The sequence below is a fragment of the Thunnus thynnus genome, chromosome 18 (genome assembly GCF_963924715.1).
Source record: "Thunnus thynnus chromosome 18, fThuThy2.1, whole genome shotgun sequence".
NCBI classification, from domain to species: Eukaryota; Metazoa; Chordata; class Actinopteri; order Scombriformes; family Scombridae; genus Thunnus; species Thunnus thynnus.
In genome coordinates, this window is record NC_089534.1 from 16846153 (window position 1) to 16868903 (window position 22751).

General features: G+C 40.5%; 1 protein-coding gene across 2 annotated transcripts in view; it reads right to left on the minus strand.

The window, feature by feature from the left end:
• Positions 1 to 370: 370 nt before the first annotated feature.
• LOC137168856 (protein EFR3 homolog B) overlaps positions 371 to 22751 on the minus strand; it is a 32818-nt gene continuing 10437 nt past the window's right edge. For both annotated transcript variants that reach the window (XM_067571675.1, XM_067571676.1), the window contains 22 exons: positions 21308 to 21384; positions 19223 to 19350; positions 18276 to 18426; positions 15760 to 15881; positions 15257 to 15406; positions 11158 to 11292; positions 8565 to 8643; positions 8077 to 8212; positions 7799 to 7960; positions 7335 to 7446; positions 7120 to 7171; positions 6068 to 6240; positions 5888 to 5963; positions 5468 to 5629; positions 4873 to 5004; positions 4707 to 4774; positions 4483 to 4610; positions 3878 to 3969; positions 3657 to 3705; positions 3323 to 3429; positions 3167 to 3216; positions 371 to 3022 (listed from right to left, as the gene is read on the minus strand). In XM_067571675.1, coding sequence (XP_067427776.1) covers positions 2917 to 3022; positions 3167 to 3216; positions 3323 to 3429; positions 3657 to 3705; positions 3878 to 3969; positions 4483 to 4610; positions 4707 to 4774; positions 4873 to 5004; positions 5468 to 5629; positions 5888 to 5963; positions 6068 to 6240; positions 7120 to 7171; positions 7335 to 7446; positions 7799 to 7960; positions 8077 to 8212; positions 8565 to 8643; positions 11158 to 11292; positions 15257 to 15406; positions 15760 to 15881; positions 18276 to 18426; positions 19223 to 19350; positions 21308 to 21384 — 2447 coding nt within the window. In that variant the 3' untranslated portion in view covers positions 371 to 2916. The remainder of the gene's footprint in view (positions 3023 to 3166; positions 3217 to 3322; positions 3430 to 3656; positions 3706 to 3877; positions 3970 to 4482; positions 4611 to 4706; positions 4775 to 4872; positions 5005 to 5467; positions 5630 to 5887; positions 5964 to 6067; positions 6241 to 7119; positions 7172 to 7334; positions 7447 to 7798; positions 7961 to 8076; positions 8213 to 8564; positions 8644 to 11157; positions 11293 to 15256; positions 15407 to 15759; positions 15882 to 18275; positions 18427 to 19222; positions 19351 to 21307; positions 21385 to 22751) is intronic.

The following is a 22751-nucleotide window of genomic DNA, read 5'->3' on the forward strand; positions in this document are numbered from 1 at the left end:
CTTCCCACCCCATATCCTTTTGAGGGCTGTAAAAACAGGAAAAAAAACACACATTGCTAAAATACATGTTCTTAGGGTTGCATCTTATGACTGTGGCTGTGGCAAATACACAATACAGTCATTGATAAAAGTCGTGTATCGAGGGAAACAAAGTAGAGAATGACACTATTAGCACTGCTGAGGACACTAACAACTGCTGAAAACTGTGTTGAACACTGCAGCTGACTGAGCCCTCAAGGTTACCCACTGTCATCTGTGTTCACAGTCAAATCTCGAGTCAACAATTCTTTTTATACCCACACACGACGATGCTCCGCTGCCTTCTGCGCCTCAACCAGTATTGGTTAGAAAACACAAAATAAATCAGAACTTTTATGGTTACAGATAAATTTATTGTACAACACGGCAACATCACTAGCATGCAAAGTCAGGTATGACACTAATAAGGCATTTTCTCCAAGTAAAAGCTGCCTTTGTCACTAGGTAATCCAGTTTTTAAAGTGCAAAGTTCACAGAATGGATAGATTTGACCTACAGCACTACATTTGTAAACAGATCTATTAACCAGACATGTAATGACAAAAGTAAAATTGGATTACTGTCAGTTAATATTAACATTACACTATGCAATGACAACAAGCAGATTGATAGATTTACAGTTGTTTTTTTGTTTTTTTTTCTTTCACTGCGAAAGTTGCAAGATGCTGAAAGACAATTTTACAAGTGTGGCATCACATACTGTAGGTGTCACTGGAAGGTTTAGACAGCTGCACATTGCTCTTTTAGATAGCTTGTTCTTCATTAACGTGGAAGAAGGAGTCACTGGACAAAACTGTAAACTGCGTCTGAAAGAGTTTGGTCTTGGGTCATGACAATAAAGACACACATCTGCATGAATGCTCACATTGACACATGAACAAAAGACAAACATTCACTCACACACACGCAAACCTGCACTGACAAAAACGGGGTAAACATGAAGAGCGCATACATGCACACGTACAATCTGATACAACTGGCATGTGTGGACATAAATATACACACAGAGGACACTACATTGTAAAAAAAAAAAAAAAAAAAAGATAAAACAAATGGAACAAACTGGACTGGAACACATGACAATCAGGGACAAACCAAACACCGTCAATGGCTGCAATACATGCCACGCCCGATGCAGTTAATTCACAGAAGCGCAGGAGCGGGGGGCGGGGGAGCGGTCTCTCACGAAGTCACAAAACTGAACCATCACAGCACCACAAACAGAGGGTACGATTCAAAACACACACACAAAAAAAAGGATCTGCTACCTACAGTTGAGCCACGTTGGCCTGGCTAGTGCCGAATTATTGCCATTATACTTTGTTTCGATACCTGTGAACGTGGGAGTGTGTGTTTGCGCACACACGAAATGGCTTTTAGACGTGTTCAAATCTTGCTGAAAGAGACAGACGCGCTGCTCGGAGGCGGCCGCAGCAGCTGCCTAGCGTAAAAAGACAAAAAGAGTGCAAACTCATTCCAGCACGACTCAGGGATGTAATGGCAACAACGCAGGTTTATGTCTCAAAAATTGTGGCTAGAAATGAAGTAGAAAATAACTTGTTTTTCCATCAGATGGGCTCATTAATACTTTAGCAGGACACTTTCAGACCTCACTAGTATGTTCCATTGGCCTCCAGATGATGCAGATTTCTACTGAGGGTTGTTCAGAGAGATTTTGATTCCATGTGCTGCTGGTTGCTTATTAGAGGACGAGATTTTAACAAAAAGCATCTGAATACTCACTAAGTAGCTTTCTCCCTTATCTATGGACACAATCAGTACAGTGGCAGTCTAAAATTTGAATTAATATACAGTATATATACACACAAAAACCTCCCTACTCTGTACATCAGCTTAAAGATTTTATATATTTCTCTGTATATACACATTTATATGGGAAGGAGAAAAATAAAGGATCCTTTACTGTTTTTCTAGTGATCTGGTAAACGTCACGGTAAACACTTGTGAAGTTTATTGTGGCGCAGTATGTGTTTCAGACTGAGTGACATCGTCTGTTTTAACTTGAGTCACCTATAAGGCACACTCACTTTGGGGAGGAAAGCACGCAGATCAACAGTTATCCTTCTTTTTATACCACTGCTAAAAAACTAAATAAATATTAGAATTGAATTAGATTCAGGAAATAAATGCCCGTCATGAAAAGAAAAAGCACTTTTGGCTAACACTAAAAAGGCAAAACAAAACATTATGGTAAAGCCTTAAAACACTGAAGACAGATGTTAAGGAGCTGAGTGATACTGGAGAAGAAGGAACAGCTTTATATTTGTGTTTATCCATCCGTATTTCACTCAGACATGCCGTACTAGTGCACAGTTGCTCAAAAATACAATTCACATACGTTCTGACTTTAAAATCGATAAACATTAAAACAAATTAAACAAATAAAAAGATCTGTTTTTTGTCATCAAGGATAGTATGGCACCTTTTAAAAGAAATGCCATTGTCAAGAATTGCAGTGCTTTTAAAATTTTCCAGTTAGAGGGCATGCAGCAGGTCAGTTCAGATAGGAAATCACTCTAAAGCAAATAAATAATTGTCAGTCTAACTTGAAAATTCCACCCAATGGAGTTCCTCCAGACATCTAACATAAACAAAGGAAATAAAAGTTTAGGCTACGGCTGCGTTTACTGACATTAGCCAGCTTGTTTTGGCTGCGATCACAGGGCAAAAAGTTAGGTTAATCATAAGAGTGGCTTGTTCTGTGGCTTGGCTTCAAACAACTGTGGTTTCTCCTCCCTCCCATCCCCTGCGGTTGTTTGATTCCACGGTCGAGTTGACTTTACAGTGAGGATCAATTTGCACCTCAGAACACCTCCTGTGACCTCAACTGTTAAAAGAGTTCTGTAACCTCGTTGTCTAATACACGCAGAGGTCCGGAAACTTCATCTCGTAGATGGGTACAGATCGACTCTGGCTTTGGCCGTAGCCTGAAGAGATGGTTCCAGATGGGCTGGGCGGGGGTCTGGGAAAAGGAAAGGAGACAAACAGCAGTCGTTATGATAATGAGTCATCATCTTCATCATCCACTTAGTTAGTATCACTGCCATCGGTGTCATTATGGCTCATTTAGAATGATTTACTGTTTCATTAAAGTACCGTCTCTTACCTGATTGTGATCTCAAAGATCTGATTCAGTTTGCTCTGCAGCAGTGTGGCCTAGACAGGACCAAAAAAAACATGTAAGATAATATCAAAAAGCAGAAACGTAAAAAACAAACGGTTTGAAAAACATTAGATAAAAGGAAAATGTTTTTTTTTTTACCCTGGCACCGCAGTGGGCAGCTATCTCCTCAAAGGGGGCTTTCTGGAACTTCTCCACCACTTGCCTCCTCCGCTCCCTCTCCTGCTCCTCCATACCCACACTGTCCACTAGAGGGAGACAGAATATAACATTTATCATACAGCATAACAGAAATTATATTCAAGTGACAACCGGTGTTTGAAGCTCATGAAAGTTAGATTTTTTCCTGCAGTTTGTTGCAACTCATGAATATGTCAAAAGTTACCTAAACTAAATGTGATTTTCTATTGTTTCTACTACACCAGTCATACTAAATACTGAAAAACCACAAATGTTGATGAGTGAGAGGATGTACCGATGGCATTCTTCAGGGTCTCAAATGTGATCTCCTCTGCTGGTGTCCTCTGCAGAACAGATAGAGAGCAGCGAAATGAATTAAAAAGAAGACTGATGCAGCAATAAGGTGAATGATTGAGGGGTGCAAAGTTCTATACTGAAATCTTCTTGAAAGCTTCTTGGTGTTGCATAATTGAGTCCTAGACCATGAAATAGCTGTAAATGCTTTTTTGCCTTTACCTCCTCTTTCTCTGGACTGTTTCGGGACTCCACCTCAACCTGCAGTGAGATGGTTTCCCCGATGCTCTTTCTCTTGGACAGACGGTCTTCATCTGGAAAGACAGAGCGCAGATCTTTGAATTTCTATTTTATAAAGTCAGAAAATTAAGATGTAAAGCATATGTCCAATTGATACATTTTTGAAAGAGTAAACTCAATCGGGATGAGGCTTCACACACACACACACACACCATACATTAATTGTCCCATGAAAAACTGAGAAACTGAGACTTTGATGGTCTGACAAATTAATATAAAAGTTAATTAGCACCCAAAAGTGATAAAGAGTTGGAGTGAGAGATTGTCCTTCAATTCAAGGATCCTGGTTAAAGCGCGAGAGCTGGAACACTAAATCCCCACTGGTTCCAGGGGAGCAGTTCAATATAAGAATCAATAAAACACCCTGACAAAGTTCTAACAAGCTGGCGAATCAATAAACATTACAATGATTTGTTATCTTTTACTGAGAGAGGAGCATGTCACTGAGAATTACTAACATTGCCACCTTGACTTTTGAACACAATGTTACACTATAACACCAGGGATATATTGTCTGGGCTCCTTACCAGTATATTGGGGAACATAAGGCGTAGCCAGTCTCTCTGTGTTGTAACCGCTACCTCCAAGGACCTCAGTGATCTTCGACTGGAGGAACAACACATCACCTTCTACCTTATCAAGCGAGGAAGGGAGCCTAGAAAGGAGGAGGGAGTGGTGATGTATTGTTATTTTTTTATATAGGACAGGATGTTTACATATCAAGTGTAATATTGGTATGGCTCGTACATACTTGGGGTTATCAACAAAGACGTCCTCAGGCAAAAGGTAGGGACTTTCTTTCTGTCTCACCTCAATTACCTGAGGGGGAAAAGAGAGAAGCAGCACATTAACATTAAGGTTCTTGCTATTCATAAACACACACACACACACATATTCAAAGAGGCCCAGAGGCAGACCTCATGTATGTGCTGGCAGAAGGCTGGAACGGTGGTGAGCTGGCAGATGAGGTTGAGGTAGGCGGCGGCGAGGGCGTGAACAGCACAACGGTTAAAAACAGGCAGACCTTCGTCAGTGGACAGAGCCAGGTCCTGCACAGGAAAACAAAGAGACATCAGCAAGGATCCCTGGACTGTGAAACACCTTGTCTGAAGAATTCAGCCACACAAATATACCATAATGTCAGATATGCCTTCTTAAAATGCACTCAGGCTGTGGACTTAGTTTTTATGCATCTTGGACTGTTTTATTGTTAGTTTTAACCTCTCAACTTCAAAAATGTCCAAGTTTTTACTTATTTTTGGGTATTTATGATTGTTCTTTTGAAGTTATTTGATAAATAGTTGATTCTTTTTCACATATTTGTCTATTATGATATATCACTGGTGTACAGAAGTGGTGGTAGATTTAAGTGACCAGGGGAGCTAAGAGAGAGCTTAACTAATAATAGCAGTTGCTGAATTTTTTTCCCCCAAACTATATATTTAGAAGTAGGTAATAGAAAATATAAATTATAATAAAATATTACATGACCGCATGCACATGTTTCAATACCTGCAAGGCGAGTGCCAGACGAATGAGGTCTACCACCACTTCTTCGTTGGCCAGCTCCACGCTGAGTAGACCCAACAAGGCGAAGAGGGTCTCGTAGTGCTGCTGACCGCTGCTCTCCTCCTTACAGCCCAGGTAGATGTGTCGGTACAGCTGCTGGCCGTGCTGTGAGCGGAGGATGCACAAGGAGACGGAGGAGTCAAGAGAGGCAGTCAGTCATAGAGGGTACTCCAGAGTTGAAGTACTCTAGTTTTTATGTAGTGAGTGTACTTCACAAATGTAAATACTTATATGGTCGATAAAAAGTTAAGATACATATTTTGATGTGTGACTGAATCTTTCATTTGTGATGACTGCTGAGACACCAAATTCATCTGGACTTTGTATTGAATTCCAGTGGTAGATGCAGGATGTAACATGTACCTTTTTCATGAATAAGTTGTCCTGTCTGGAGCACTTGTCAACTTTGAGCTTCAGCACTGAGATGTCCGTAATAATGCTGCAGAGAAAAGTGAAGCACAGGTTGGTTAAGTCTAACAAACCCGAGCTCCAACACACTACAAACATGTTCCCGTGCAGATGCGCACAAACACGGCCACACACCTTATGTTGGAGAACTTGGGCCTGTTGTCGTGCCTGTCAATGAGACCGAGAAGGATTTGGAGCACCAGCAGCCGAACCTCTGGGTCCTCGGTTAGAGAGAAAGACAGAAGCGGCTCCAGGAAAGAGCTGGGCAGTGCTGTCAGCATGTTGGTGGTCTGGAAACCCGCCGTCACCTGAGATGTTGAGAAGCACAGGAATGCAGACCACAGATAATTTCACATGATCTAAGGGTTCATCAGCAGCTCATTCGCCTCTGGCTGCCTACTTTTAAATCTGAGCACCACAACATTTCTGGAGTTTGGGGAGAAAGTCTAATGAGGCTAAACAGCACTATGTATATGATGTTAATCTGTGGCAGCAATTCTGATATTTCACTTTGCTTACATAAATGAAGATACTTCCAAATGTACAAAAGATAAAAGGCTGGGCCACAGGCTTATTTTCAGTTTGGGATTCGACTGAGCATTGGGTTTTTGAACAAAATGCTAATTCCTGTTAGCCCTGGCAACCTGGATCGATGGATGCTTGTATAAACAGATTTGGGGTTGATATTGGTTTAAAAATAACGTCACTGGTGCAAACATCCTTTAGCTGGTGAGAAGAAAAATGTGAAGGCAAGCAGAAGTGCAAATATCAGATTTATAAATTTAGGTAGAATAAAGAAAGAATTCTTTTAGAGTATATAGTATAATATATAGTGATAAAGTTTGATAAAGTACAACCACTGAGATGTGACGTGTCACTCTGACTGACAGGAACTGACCTCCTGTCGACAGTGATAGCACTGTGATAAGAACAACTAGCAGTACTATTCATCTTATCATCTTAAAATTATAAAAAAAAAATGTACTGGTAACACAGCGAGGTACTGAGGACCCTATCACACTCTCTGTCTCACTGTCACCTCCACTGCGCCTCATGCTATTTTTGTCATCTATCCCTGGTTCAAAAGGTGTTCATCACCATTTGCGTTGCATCTCCAAGTTAATAAAAGAGCCACATTTTTTGAAATATTCTAAATTAATAGTAATAATGCAAGAATGCAGACTTACCTGGACCAAGGATTTAAGTAACATAACTTGAATCATCCTGGTACCCTCAGGCCTGAAGATGAAAGAGCAAATTAAGATTCAAATTCTAACCACACAACCACACAGATTTATTTACAAAGCACTGTTGGTTGAGGGATGGAATAAGGTAAATATGTGTCATGGATACAAACAAAGAGAAAACATTTTGCATTGTGGGATATTTGTGAGTAACCTACCCAGAGCCTGTAGAGGGCAGAACGGGGTGAATTCCAGGGACAGGGATCTTGCCCATGATGAAGAGCATGACCTCTGACCTCTGGTAGGTTGGCAAAGTGTTGGCAAATGAACCTGAAAGAGAGATACAGGACGGGGAAAGGGATGAGTATCAGATAGATAAGGAATGGGATTTGGAGCGAAGAAAAACAACAAGCAATAGAGAAACGGATGTGTGGAATAAGAGGAAAAAAGAAATGAATACTAGTACATGTACACACACACACACACACACACACACACACACACAGGTATAAACACAGACACAGACAGGGTGAACATAAACAGCATAGACAAAATGATTCAGTCCAAGAGCCTGTCAGAAAATCCTCCTACATACACACATACACACACACACACACACACACGCACGCACGCGCACATGCACGCACACAATCTGTCTCAGACACACCACCGACAGACTCACCAATGGTCCTGATAACTGCCTCCTGCAGCTGCCTCTCCTCATGAGCTTTGATGATCTTGGTGCCGATGTTGGTGCTGCCGTCATAGGAGCCGGTCAACTCGTAATCCACACTCAAGCGGAGCTGCCGCAGCAGAGTGTTGAACACCTCCAACACTGTCGGCCCTACACGTAGACACCCACAAACACAAAATGAATAATAAAAAGACAAGTCACCCCAAAATTAATATTACCATCTGATGTGCCAGCCAGTAGAGCACGTAGTGAACAAGATTTCTCACCTACAGAGCCGCTGGCTGCGATGGCGGCTGCCTCCAGTAAAACTTCCACTATCCCAGCTCGCACTGTGGCTGAATTCTTGCTGTTAGCATCCAGATGACCGAGAAGCTGCTGGATTACTAAGTGAGAGTGCTGAGACTGAAAGAAGTAGAAATAAACAGAAGTAGGAGAATGGTACATAACAGTAAGTCATTGAACCAGATAGCAAACTAAAAGCAGTGAGCCGAGTTGAGTTACAGCTGTGAGAAGAAGAGCTGATGCCCAAATGACATCTGCAAACATCTCTCAGTCGTTTTTCAACTATTTTTGGCTGTAAACAAGTGAGAACTCTGAGAATATTGGAGCATGTTTCTACTGTGCGCTCCTAAGGCATGTCAGAACCACTTAAAAATTAATAAAACATGGTAAAGTTTAAAACACACAAAATGTTTCAGGGTTTCATTCCATTTGTCCGTGGACATGAGGTCAACAGAGGCGCTATTTCACTCACCTGGATGGAGTACATGATGATTTTGAAGCAACGCACTGCAAAGGTTTTCCCCTCCCATAGAGAATGGTTATCTAAGTGCCTGTGGGAACACAGACAGAAGGAGGAGAGGGACAGGGAGGATACAGAAGATGTAATTATACCGCGCCAGTGGTGATGGAAAACAGAAAGGGATAGAGAGCAAATTTGACCCAAATGTGACTCCATGTGTATCTTTTCTTACATTTTAAGAAAAATGTAAACCTTAACAGAAGAGTTGACATAGAGGAGAGTTGCTTGTGTGATAAAAATGAATAGAGACACAATAATGACGAATTATAATGTTGAATGTATGATTTAGAGACACCTCAACACTTAATTCTTATCTTTTATCACTGAATGTAGTCAGAGTGTTTATGCTAAAGAGCAGGATGTCAAAATCCATCAAATGTGATCAAGGTCATTACCGCTGAAGAGAGGAAACCTGCATTTGCGAGGCGGGCATAGAGTGAGACAGATTACTAGAGCGTGAACCAGACAGAAACAAGGACAGTGATGGATGGACAAGAGCTGGACTCACACAGCACCTGACAACTGAGATGAATTGAAGGGAAAATTGAGAGAAAACTGAAAATGGAAAGATCAAGGGTGTTAAAAAGAAACTGAAATTAAATACTGAACAAGAAAATGGTAACTCGAGTTGCGCTCGGAGAGATTCTGGAGTTCAGATAGATCAATAAGGGCTTCAAGTTGTAATCCTTAAGATTTTCATGAAATCAAACCCTGTTTCTGAAACTATTCATGGTCAACTTTTTTAAAAATCAATAGCCTTTAAATGTAATTATTTCATTACAACCTCTCTGTATAGTAGTTTCCTTAACACACACACACACAAAAGGGATTCACAGGAAACAATGCAGCATGTAATATAAAATTACTGTTTGTAATTGTATTTCATTGATATCAGCCTCATTGCTATAGTCCAATCAGAATTGTATTAGGTTACTGCTAACCAACATTTACCGCTCCAGCTTCACATTAAAAATATTCAACTGGGGGCATTTCAATGTTTAGGGGTTAAGATGTCAACCAGGAACTGCAACATCCCTGGTTTGTGCATTTCTCTCTCTCTCAAAAGGCATAAAATGATGTTTTCTTTCAAACATGGAGTGGCTTTTATGGTGAAGCGGTCCCAGGAAACTCAAGGTCAACGAGGATAGCGCTGACCACAATCCTTCAATCAAAAATGTTTCTACAAAACTAGACAATGGTCTTTTTTCTGCATTTTCATCAGTTTTAAATGTTGCAGAGATAAACAGAATAAGAGGGAAAAGCTACAGTGAGATGTTACATACAACATATGCTGTGCGCAGCATGAAATCACATTCAGATTGGTTACAATTGTTAATGATCGATGTCAACTTGAGATTTTTTTCGGTTGCACTGTTATCAGATACACCAGTTGCTCTTCTGTTGTATTTCAGACAAAGTAGCTGCATGAGGAGTGTTTGCTTTAGTATTATCTTGCATTTTCCGTTCCCATCAGAAACCGTCGGTGTCAACAAATCAACCTGGATTGAAATCTTAAGGATTACTAACTTTAAAAGTCCCTTAAATTATATATATCGATCTATTTCCAACTCCCCTGTGCATTTTAAAAATGTTTTTGAGGAAAATTTTAAAATTTGATATCCAGTAAACCGTTTAACTATAAAAAAAAAATCAATATATTTCTGCAGGTTAGCAGTCCTAGCTATGTTCTGTTTCCTGCAAGCACATGGTTCACATTTAATCTATTGTATTTCTCAGCAGATCTCTGAACTCACGTTGCTATAACTTCAATTCTAACTTCAATTAACATCATAGACATCCAGCTGTTCCAACCATATTCATTACTACAGTATAAAGGAGGAATGATTATAAACACTAGCTGAGAAAGAAGCCAAGGGGGGAAATGAATGAATAGGTAGATACAAAACAGGTTAAATTTAAAATGAAAAGTGAACTCAATAAAGAAAGCATAGATGTCAAGGACGCTGGCAGATAGAGGCAGATGAGCACATGCAGCGAAAGAGAACGACTGAGACAGATCGACACTATATTTCAAGACAAACAGTTGAGCTGAATTGATTCAAATAAGAGAGAAACAGAAAACGAGAGATGGATGGATGGACGGACAGACGACTAACATTAAAAAAAGCTAATCTCACAGAGGACCAGGCTCAGAGACATTCAAAGTTAAATTAAAACATCATAAAAGATGACACAACAAGCCTGATAAAGTTGTTGAAAGAGCATGGCGTCTGTAATATCTCGTCAGAAAAGTACAATCTTGCAAGGCAGATTCTGCTGTAAATACAGTAATAATGCACAATTAAAATGTCCCACTAGCAAATCATGCACTCACATCAAGTCAGGAACAAATAAGTAACCTTGCGTTGACCTTGTCGTGCCCCCCTCGGGCAAATCAGCTAAAAATGCCGCAACAGAGCCCTGACATTTATCCTTCCCCTCGGGTTCAGTCAATACGTCAAAAAATCAACAAATGCATCAAAGGAGCAAATCACAAAGAGAAGACAGATCTTGTAAATAAGAGTAGTTTGTGGGGTTGTCTCACATTAGCACGGGTGTGACGGCATTCTTGATGTTGCCGTAGGCGGCTCGTCCCAGCAGCTCCCTGAAGCAGCGCTCTGTCAGCTCCACCGGGCTTTCCTTCTCCTTCTCTGACGCCTGCAGCGGAGAGGGGGAGCGGCTGGAAGGGAGCAATGCAGGTGAGACAGCAGAAGACGTAGAGGGGAGGAAAGAGTAGGGAGGAGGCGAAGAGAGAGGGGAAGGAGAGGGGAGGGGGGGGAAGAGGAGTAGAGACAGCGTGAGAGAAAATGGAGCAAAGAGGCAAGAGTTTGAAATCAATTTGATCTAATAACATTAACATTTCCACAAAGGCTCTGTTTCTCACACAGAAACACTCTGGGCTGCTGCGTCACTGCAGCCTGCGCTCCTGAGGTGACTTGTCCTTCTGCAGTTTGTCTGCAGTAAAAAATGACTGACTGTGTTGCCTGTCCTGTGTGTAGGCATTTGTATATGTGTACTGCACATCTGTTATCACCACAGGGGGACATGGGAGGTCATGTGAGTGTGTGTGTGGGCACTTATACTGTGTCCAGCCTTTCTTTGTTCTCATGCATATTTAAAAACATCCGCTATAACTCTATCTTGGTCATGGCTAGCCTTGGGTGGTCCACCAATGATGACATTATTTATTAACAGCCTAACTTTTTCATCTTGGCTGCTGCTGCTGCTATGGGGGGAGTGTGACTTCCTGCCTCTCAGTTCATCGTCTTACTTAACTCGAAACCAAAAGAGACCCTGAGATTTTAGAGGCAAATGTAAAACAGCAAAACCAAGCCAAGTACAGAATTTATTATACTGTAAATGAATCATGAGATTTTTCACCTCAGTGCAACAAAGGTAGAAAACTCCAGCCAACTCCTGTTATTTAATCCTCAGAGACCTGTGTGGGCGTCTGTGCCCTCGGCCGACATTGCTGTCTTTCAGACACTGTAGCGGAGCTCGGCTGTAAAGCTACAGTGAAGATACTGGGATCATGTGAAAATAGACGACCTAAGGCATCCATTGGTACTGACCATGTCATGCTTGTCTAGCTTGTCAGGAAGGGGGCTAATTAATGTTCCAAAGTTAAGCTAAATTTTAGCAAGGGAAAAAACTGGCATGGCTTTCTTCAAAGGGGTCCCTTGATGTCTCATCTTAAGATATCTGAATGAAAATGGGTTCTATGGTTACCCACCAGTCTCCTCTTTACAAATATGCCCACTTTATGCTAATCCCGTGCAGTATGAATGTGTTATTTTTGAATATTTCTGCATACTTTGGTCCCTAAACAGTCTTGGAATTGCATAAATTGGGTATGACTGGAAAGCTGAGACTCTTGTGGATTTAATGATCCCAGCTCTATTCATGTTTGATGATGTTAGTCCCCATAGAAGTCATTTCATTGTAGTGAGACCAGTCTTTCAAACTTGACCTCACTGTATAAAATGACCTATTGTGACCTCGAGGATAATCACAGCCTCTTGAAACTTTCCAACCACAAACTAGAGACCAAGGGCATTAAGACGATGTATGGCTTTCCTCAGTATATTGACAGTAAGGGGGTTTCTAAGCAATATCCAGAACAGAAATGCTCGCCATCCAATCACCAATCGCCATCCAATTTCCTACAGAAATCTCCAGATGTCAAAATTTTTTGATATCAAATCACAGCATGAATTTTTCTATGGTGTTCCTTAAGGTCTTGGTGTCTTAATGTAGTATTTTGGAGGGATTTTTGACCATTATTATCAATTCTCATGTGGTCAAAATGGTTAAATTTCACAACAAATCTGTGTAACAAATGGTATCAACCCAAAAATTGCTGCAACAACTTATGAGACATAACTGAGCCATAATGGGAGTGGTCATTATATACTTCCTCATAATGTTCTAAGCCCTTATGCAATTACAAGTACAATTCAATGGGCTTTATTGGCATGAAAGTTTCAAGAACAATGTTGCCAAAGCATCAAAATAAACTTTCAAAATTTGAATAGGCACCTAACCAAAACACAATGTTTATTACAAATTTGTGACTAGAAAAACACTTCTATGTGGCATATACTGTTGACATGCTATCTCCCCCTAAAGGTCCCCTGCTCCCCCTTAAAAAGACTAAAATGGGTCTGCAGTAGGTCTCTAAGGGTTAAAGGTTTAGCATGTTTGTTAAGCAGAAAGTCACTCTCATTGACCCGTGTCTAGCGAAACGTGCATCTTTAATACCTACTTAATTCTGAGGTCATATTGGTATCCTCTCTGTGCACGGCTTTAACTAATGATTTGGAAACTCCTAAGGAAGTGGTTGGCATAAGAAGAGATCTGCAATTAGCTAATTGTCTGTGGATAATGGATATTCTATCACATGTTCACCACATTGCAGTAGAAGCTCATTTTGTGTCCGTATATTGCCGGCTTTTTGTTCGCATTGCCTGACAAAACCCTTCACAGTTCGAAACATTACATCAATAAAGCCATTTTATGGGAGCTTGCAAATTTCAGTGTGCAGACAACCACATCAGCATTATCAGTATCTGAAAGCTTACTTGGCTACTGCAATCTGCTCTCATCAAATAAATCACACGTGCTGTACAAATTCTGCTTTGTGATTCCAAATTTTAAACGCTTACTGTTAACTATTGTGAAAAACAAGCGAGTTATACAAAAGTCTTTGACGTGTGTTAAATGCATGTTTAATGTCAGCACTGTTTCAGTTTAAATTTTCTGCAGAGGCGATGTCTGGAGGAAAATTGCTTGGGGAACATAACACCTTTTCAGGCAACAGCATATGACATTTACAACAATCAATCATGCTGGTACTTGTTGGTAAAAGAGCCCAGATAAAGCTTCTTTAGAAATCTATAAATAACTGCTCTATTAAAAAAAAATGTCTCAACTGCCAAAAGGCTGTGTCTGAACTTGATCTTTAAATGAACTTGTACATGTGTACGGGGATTAATGTAGAGAAAATGCACCATCTGTGAGTTTAATTAGTCTCTGCACTGACTGCTGTGGACTGTATGGCTGGCAATGAGTGGCTAAACTCAATGTGAGGAGGAACAGAGGATACACAGCAGGGGCAAGCTTCATAATACACACAGAGCGGAGGGAAGCCGAGAGGGAAATGTGTTTCTCTGTTGGATTCTGTCCGTCTCTGTCACTTTCTGTCCATCTGTCTCTTTTTCAATAACCTCCCCATTTCCATCACTCTGTTTTCTATTATCCGCCCTCCACCCAATCATCCGATGTTCCTCTTGCTGCCCTCCCCTTTTGCTCTCCTAACCTTCAGATCTCGGCATTGACGTCAAAGTGAATTTCAACATGTGGAATACTGCCAAGACTGGGAGGCTCCAGACTCTGCAACTCTTGCACTATTTCTGTTAATGCTTCCCCCCCCCCACACACACACCCCTTTTAGTGCTCTCCCTCTTTGTCTTTCAATTTTCTCTCTCTACCTCCTGGTGTTTTTGTCCTTGGGTGCTGCAGGTGGGAGAACAGACGTCCATAAGGGGAACAGAGCTGTCAGTGGATTCACTCAGTGATGATAATGATGATGAACGACATGGGTGATGGCTGACTCGACTGCCAGGACAAATATGGCCTAACATAAGACAAACAGCGTCAGTAGGCTACAGCACAGTGGCTCTGGACTGTGTGACAAGAGGCACGGCGGGTCAACACTGACCCATTTTGCCTCATCAACTTTCTCACCACATGTTAAATGGCACAGCCTGGCCTGCTGTAAGAGGATGATACGGTAACACCTGGGACATATTAGGATTTGTAGTTTTTGCAAGTCACTTGGCTTTTACAAACCACAAATTATGAAATATGCACAATAAAATACCACTATATAGTATATCAGTATAAATCATAACCTAATAATAATAGATGGCCAAAGTCAAACTGAAACTGCAGGATTCTACTCCAGAAGTAGGAAAACCTCATTAAAAATCCCATTGAATCCCATTAGCCTGTTTTGGGGGCCGGCCTTTATTTGTTCATGTCGACCACACACACACCCAGCCATTATCAGAGACTCTGCTTTTAATTGACCTCTTGTCTTTTATCTGAGGAAATACATATGAAACAAATCAACCAGCACTCACCTCTCTGTGCGCTCTCCACTCTGCAGGTTGAAAAGCAGAGAGGGGACGATCTTGTCCATGTGCTGAGGGTCCCAGATGTTGGCCTGAAGCTCATCATTCACAGTCTTCCTCACCACACCCTGCAGACCCTTGATACCTGCCATCCGGATCCTGTAGGCAACAATCACAGACAGACAGCAGGAGTCATGTGAGTGGTAACTGAATCTATAAATGGATGATTATATTTAAGAAATCTTTTTTTTTTTTGTGTGTCTACTTTTTAGTCTGTATCCTTCAGAGTTTCAGTTATTTCTGCAAGGCTACATTTAACTGTTCAAAGACGTCACTTTGTCTATTTTCAGCAGATGAGATCAAGATTTCTTTCAAAAGGATTTCACTTAATAAACGTCCAGGGGCAGAGGTAGTCTAAAAATAAGACTTATTGAAGTCATCTAAAAACAATCATAAGATTAATAATAAAAGAAAATTCTGCCTCCTGCTCAATCAAGCATCTGTCCACTCACTTTGTGCGGATGTCAGGGTCCTCGAAGCTGGAGTGGCACATCTCACTGAAGCGTGACACAAAGAAGTCATAACTGCGGTGGTACGATGGCGTATCCTCCTCTATGTTGGCAAACTTCACAAACTGAGAAGGGTAAAAAAAGAAAATACATTTTTAGATCAACCAGAAACTATTCTACAACTCCAGAGATTTACAGTAGTAAGTCTGTTACTCAAACGCCAAAGTTTATTAAGAGGTTTTTTTTTTTTCAATTTCATTAAGCACTCTTTAATGAAATAACCCTTAATCCCCATGGTGAATATCTCCTGAATTAATATCAAACCATAGCACCAAAACATCTCATTAAGAGTGAAAAGCACAGTGCAGAGGGGGGCTCTCCCACTGGGCCACAAAATGCCGCCATTTAAACACGCTGACATTTAGCTTCACAGCACTCTCCAATTAATAAATTATTGACTGGATTTCTTTAGAAACAAGACAGAGGAGGATAAAGCAAGAATTATATGATAAAGATTCAGTAAAGCAGATGATAATCAAAATTACAGGTGGGATCGGTGCATTAAGGCTTGTAACAGTAGGATTTATGTAGAAACAGAACATCTGATGAGTACCCTGGTGAATCTATTTCCTGTGTACAAAATTCATTTTTGGAGTGGTTTTGAAATTAAATGAAGTACCCTTCAGTAAATTAAATGTAGGGAACCCAGAATTGCTCTATAGCTACTCAGCTGCTGCTGCAAGAAAATATTACTGCAGTGGTTGATACCTGAAAGCTGCCCAGTATTATTACTGGTAGAAGTACTGGGCAGCTTCCAGGTATTAATGTATCAACTCTGTGTCTGCTGAAATGGCCTCTCTGTCTGATGGACAGCTTAAAGTATAGGTCTAACACCACAAGTGATGGAGGGCTGAGAGTATAAAAGGGTTTTGTTGCAACTGAAGTCGACACCAGAAGAAACTGAACCCTGCCTTAAGTCTTTTCTATCGCAGACCAATCCGTAAAAGTAACAGTGAGCTGACACAAACATTAAGTCATGTACTGGTGTGTTGAAGAGCCGGTTCTAGTTTGACAGACCTTGGCGGTACAAGGTTTTAGGTCACAGAAAGTGAGTGTGAGAAAACCTTGAGTCCTGTGGTGATAAATTCTTTAATCTTCTCCTGTCACCTCTCTCTGACACCGTTCTGCTTCAGATGAGACATACAGTGCGCACTAAAAAGGGAAAAATAAAGACAGGCTGCTCTGCGGTAGTTGCCATGCGAACATACTGTGTTTGTTTGCACAGAAAAATACAGTCTATGTATAGTTCTGTCTGTGAAGATGCTCAGGCTTTTGTCTGTTCCGAGTGTATGCTAAGACTGAACAATTACAGCAAAACTAATCCCAATCAATATCTTCACAATGTTCAACAAAAGCCATTTTGACTGCAACACTTAAAATTAGCAGATAAAGACAGAAATCCTCCATCACTAATTGTGGTAAATAGCACTTTGATGCACAATTAATTATGTGTATATGTTTATGAGTGCATCAGCATATGGCCTTACTTTTTGTTCTAAATACAAAACCATGAGTGTGTGTGAGAGAGATTGACAGCAGGAAGATTATGCGTGAGATGCTGGCATGTCTCGTCAATCTATGTAAAGATAACTGCGGAGCTTTGCCAATGTGGTCCGCAGCTAATCTGATTTCCTTCACGTGTCCTCTGCTGACCTGGCCAACAGCGTTGATAGCTGCTTCCCACATCAGAGGATATACTCATCACTCCCCACTCCCTCGCTGAGCTCTGATCTTCCTCAAATACTAAAGCAGTTTTCCCTCTCAAGGTTAACGTCTCTTACTTTGCGCCATCGTTTCAGGAAAGTAAATCCACCCCTGTCAACTTTTGATTAGATAATGCGACTAAATCCACTGAAATGGGTAGAGTTTGATGCGGCAGAAAAGCTTAGAAACGAAGGCACATTAGACACATTAGTGACCAACAGTTTGAGTGTGTTGGTACTTATCTAAATTTATATCAGCAAAACAAACTATCTTAGTGTTTTTACGATTCTTGAGACCAAAAATGATGGCTTTCCATGTTTTTTTGCCTATTAAATTATATTTAGAGCACAAAGTTATCTGTGTTTGGCTTTTGCAGTAAATTGTGACTGTAAATCCTTAGAAAATCTACCTTAAATCAAGCCAAGAAGACATCAAATGAAACAAGGTTGGATAGTGCATTTGCTCTCTCCCTGAAAACTTCTGAGACTTAAAAAGTTAAAGGTTAAATCCATCACATGGACAGTTGTTAATTATCACAGTGGCGTAATTTTGTTGTAAATTATTTCACACTATAGTTTCACCAAACTCCGTACATCATATTTCCAACTGAAAATAATTAAATGTTACTCCTACAAAGCAATATAGTCCTTGAACAGCAGCTAACGATTATTTGTATGCGCTTTGGTTTGGTTCTTTCGTTGCTGCAAAACCTTAAAAAAAAAAAAAAAAGTGATGTGACGATCCTGGAGACTCACCGAGTTGGTTCCCAGGATCTGCAGGCTGGGTTTGTCTGACTCCAGCAGCTTGCGCACCATCTTGAGGAAACTCTCCACAAACAGGTTGATGCTCTGGCAGTGGCAGGCCATCAGCAGCTGGTCCAGAGCTTCCATCGCTATGCACACATACCTGAACAGGAGAAGAGAGACACAGGGACATATGGATGACACCATTACCCCTATAGGTAAATATAATGTCCCTGGATATCTTATATGGACACTGAAATAAATTCATATACTTGAGATAAGTAAATGCACCCAGCAACAGAAATCAAAAAAGTAATAAGCTCTGCCAGACAAACTCTGGAGATTCACATATTGAGCAGATTTCCGCTGGACTGTGCCAAGTGTAAATGTAATCTGTACAGGGTGTTTGCATTGGCGCAGTGCCTCCTAGTCATGAGTCATATAAGACAACAACTTCTGTGCTATATAAAAGAAAGTACAGATTGTACAGAAACATCACCATCGATGACTCTACATAAGTCATGTTGTTTTTGTTGAAAAGAGACAAACTCAAATCCCCATCTACTCAGCTACTCTGCACAGAATGCACAATGAATTATTAATTATAAATTAGAAAGAAAAGTGTCACTTATACATAAATACTGGGTTTAAATGCGACGGCATATTTTAACGGTTCACTAACCAGATAGCATGTGCGACACATGTGGCATGTTTCCTACTAAATAGACCTATAAGGGTATTTATAAACCTTAATCTTCAGCTCTTTCATAGACTATCAGGGTAAATCTCTGAGATGAAAAGCTGTTACATGCGCCACTTTTCCTATTACGTTATATCGAGCTGAACTTAAATCACTTAAGTTAATGTGTGGCAGAGAATAAAAAAAATACACAAAATGTACAAACAGTTTTATTATTCTTGAAGACTATTTTGTGTGGCAACTGACTAGCGATGCTCACCCGTATCTGTGTCGGGCCACATCCCTTGACAGCCTCTCAGACAGGTACGCTCCGATACGGTCCAGCTTCTCTGGAGCTGACAGGGCGTAGAATGTAAGCTTCTCCATGTTGGCCTTCACCAGCCCATCCTAGGAGGGTGACAGAGAGAGAGAGAAAAAAACAGAGAGAAGAGAAAACAAAAGAAAGTTTTAGGGTCTCAATCACATGTACGGGTTATAATTCTAAAGAAGTAGTTCAAACTAAATGAAAATTCAGTCATTCTCGCTGTCAACGGATATGTACATGACGCCATCCACTAATCAAAGAGGGAGCTGGCTAAGACTTACAAAAAAAAGCAAATACATTTATTGTTCCATAAACAATTCAGAGCTAATGCAGTAGTGTGTGTACTGCACAGTACTTCTTTTCAAAACTCAAATTATAAGAGTATAACTAGATCCCTGAGTTTCACCTACTCCTTTTCCTCCTTGACCTACTTCAACGCTCTTCAGTCTGGTCAGAGGGAGGAGAGAGCTAAAAACATCTAAAGTCCACTGAGATCCCATTTACATTCAGATAAGTGCTGCAACATGCAGTCAATGAAAGCAAAAAAAGAAACTAATAGTCAGGGAAACTGTTACAGGACATATAGATACCATACACACTGGTAACCTTCTGTAAATGAGTAAGTTTTGATAAGATAATTGTGTTGTAACGTTGAGAGGGAGGCATTGCTGGCAAGTATTCCTTCATCATTTACATAAAACAGCAAAATGTAATGTCAGAGAAAAACAAAACAAAAAAAGCCTTGAATCTTTTCCCTTCATAAAATGTTGTAGGCAGACAGTTCAATCTGTCGCAATCCGCTAGAAATATGTGAGCAATAACCGTCACTGTAGATGCAGCAGAGAGTTTGCAGCACTACTCAAGCACCTTGTCATCGATGTTAGTTTGAAGTTTGATAATCATCGGCTGGATTTTTATTATAATATTTATGTCTCTGTGTCATCACAAAGCTGTTTTAAAAGCAGATATTTTGACATAGCAGGAAAAACAACGATGAGTGGATTTAATTTAAGATTTTCCAGCTTCAGGGCACTTGTGCATGCTGGCTTTCTGGCACAGCTAAATGAAAGAGGCCTTTATTAATGTCATTAGATGCACCTTTAGTTGCTTTTCCTGCTATGACAAGTCAAAATGTTGCTGTGAAAAAAAAAAAAAGTCTATTTCTCTCATCAGAGGGTTATTTTAGGGATTTGTGTACATATATATACACCCACAAGCTCACACAGTGTGACACAATTTTGAGTAAATGTCATCAGACTGCTTCATCATTCCCAAGCTGCTGGAATAGTTACAATCTCAGTGACACAGCTTAAACCCAGACTTAGAAGACATTTCTGGGAGAACATTATGCAGGTGCACATGCACACACAAAACAGGGAAATAAGGTCTGTGTGTACTAGCACGTCCCATGTCTTGCAGTTTTAGCCGAAGATCTGACAAGTAAAGCAGGGTACCGCAGTAGCACAGCGGCACTAACGATAAGTTTCCTCTGCAACAGATCAGTTCCGTCCTCTCCGCCCAAATTAATTCTCTTTATGAGTCATCTGTATCAGATCTCAGTTAATCACAGAAAATCATAGCAAAGATGAGGTCTGTGATTTGACACTAACAGCTTTGAAGCAGACAGCTACGTATTGAGGTGGTGCAAAGTTTTCTTCTCGCCTCTACATCACGCTTCCTAAATCTAAGATGTTCAAATAAAGCTGCGTTTATATTTATCTGCCTTGTGACTACAATTGGGAAGCTATCAGCTAAATCTGGTACAGCACATCATTACTGCTCACTATTTTTTCCTTACATATTTAAGAAATGTGTGTTGTTCTTCACGTAATAAGCTGGTAAACTAAACAAATCTTTATGAAGACACTCTACCATGTTTGTTCTTTTTCGCAGACGTCAACAATGTTTATTAGCAAACTCCTAACAATTTCTACATAATAATGCAGACAACAGGGAAATAATTATTAAATTCGGAGCTGCTGTTTGGTTTAGAAAAACAGGATTGCTATAGAAACAGAAAGTGTCACTTGAGTGTCTCACCTCTGGGTCTTCTGGGAAGATGTTGTCTACAAGTCTCTTGTACCGAGGCCTGAGCGCCCCGCAACAACCACAAACCCCTGAGGAAGAAAAGAGATGGGGGAGGAGGGAGAAAAACAGAGAGAGAGAGATGGTTGATTAGACTTGTACAGCGTGACTGACAGAAATGCAATAAAAACAAACAAGAAGGAAAAATAACAGAGGGAACTTTTTTCATCCCTTCTCTGTGGCAGCATTATAGGTTTGTGTAAATGCCAGAACAAATTGCCAAAGTCGGTATGTCTACAAACTTAATGTTATAGACACTATACAGTAGGTAGAGTTAAAATTGCCATGTAATTGTGTTTGGACATTGATTACTGGTTCAGTGAACACTGGCACAGTAATGAGTCAACGACTTCTGAAGGCAGCGACTGGTAATGACACCACGTTAACGACATAATGCATCTCCACAGATTTGGAACTTGTTAAATAAAGAATAAACTACACAAACTATTTCAAATATGTGGCTGTAAAAACTGTCAAATTATATGTATAGAGGTGGCAGCAAAGAAAACACAGCTGCTACTAAAAAGCTAAACTAATGATAGGTAAGCTACTGAGCAATAATTGACAACAGTCTTGTCATTATTCACTCTCACACAAGTGGCACACTTAAATACAAAAACTTACGCATCATTAATTTTTATTAAGTGCAGCTTTTCCTAGACTGCTATAATGTGAAAAGAGTCGGCTGAAGTGTAGAGAAGAATAAGTGTGGCAGTGAGCAAAGACATTTTTATGGAGTTGCTTTACTTGAAAGACAATACAGATAGACAGAGCTACATCCATAGTTTTCATTGTGTCTGGACAAAACCATATAGTTAAACACCCTGCAAAAATGCATAAGTGGCCAAATGTTGAAGTACGACCACCAATGTCAGTGCAGTAATGATTCCGTTAATCAAACTTAGGTTAGAAACATGCAAAGTTGTTCATCTTTGTGGAGTATCTGATAAACAGAAGCTTGGTTGGCACCTCCTCGGTCCGTCCCTGCACCGTTGTACAATAACAGCCTTTATTTCCCGACACAAAACCCAGGATAAGTGAAGATAATTGTGCGCAAAGACATTTGAGGGAAGCCGAGATATGGAAAGAATGTGGTCACAAGACAGTCACAGTCACAACAATGCCAACACACTCAGACACACACTCAGACACACACACACAGACATACACACACTCTGTCTCTCTGTCTCTCAGTGCAATCAGGACAGCCTTGAAGAGAGCAGGGCAACACACTGAGCAGTGATTTTTCTGACAAGCTAGGCAGTTGGTGATAGCTGGATTCTGATTGGTCCCGGGGATTCAGCAGTGGTGAGTCATAAGGGGACCCTGGGAGAATGAAGAAACTGAAAAAAGGGATAACCTCCAAAAACCCCCCCTCCGATGAATCATTTAACCCTTC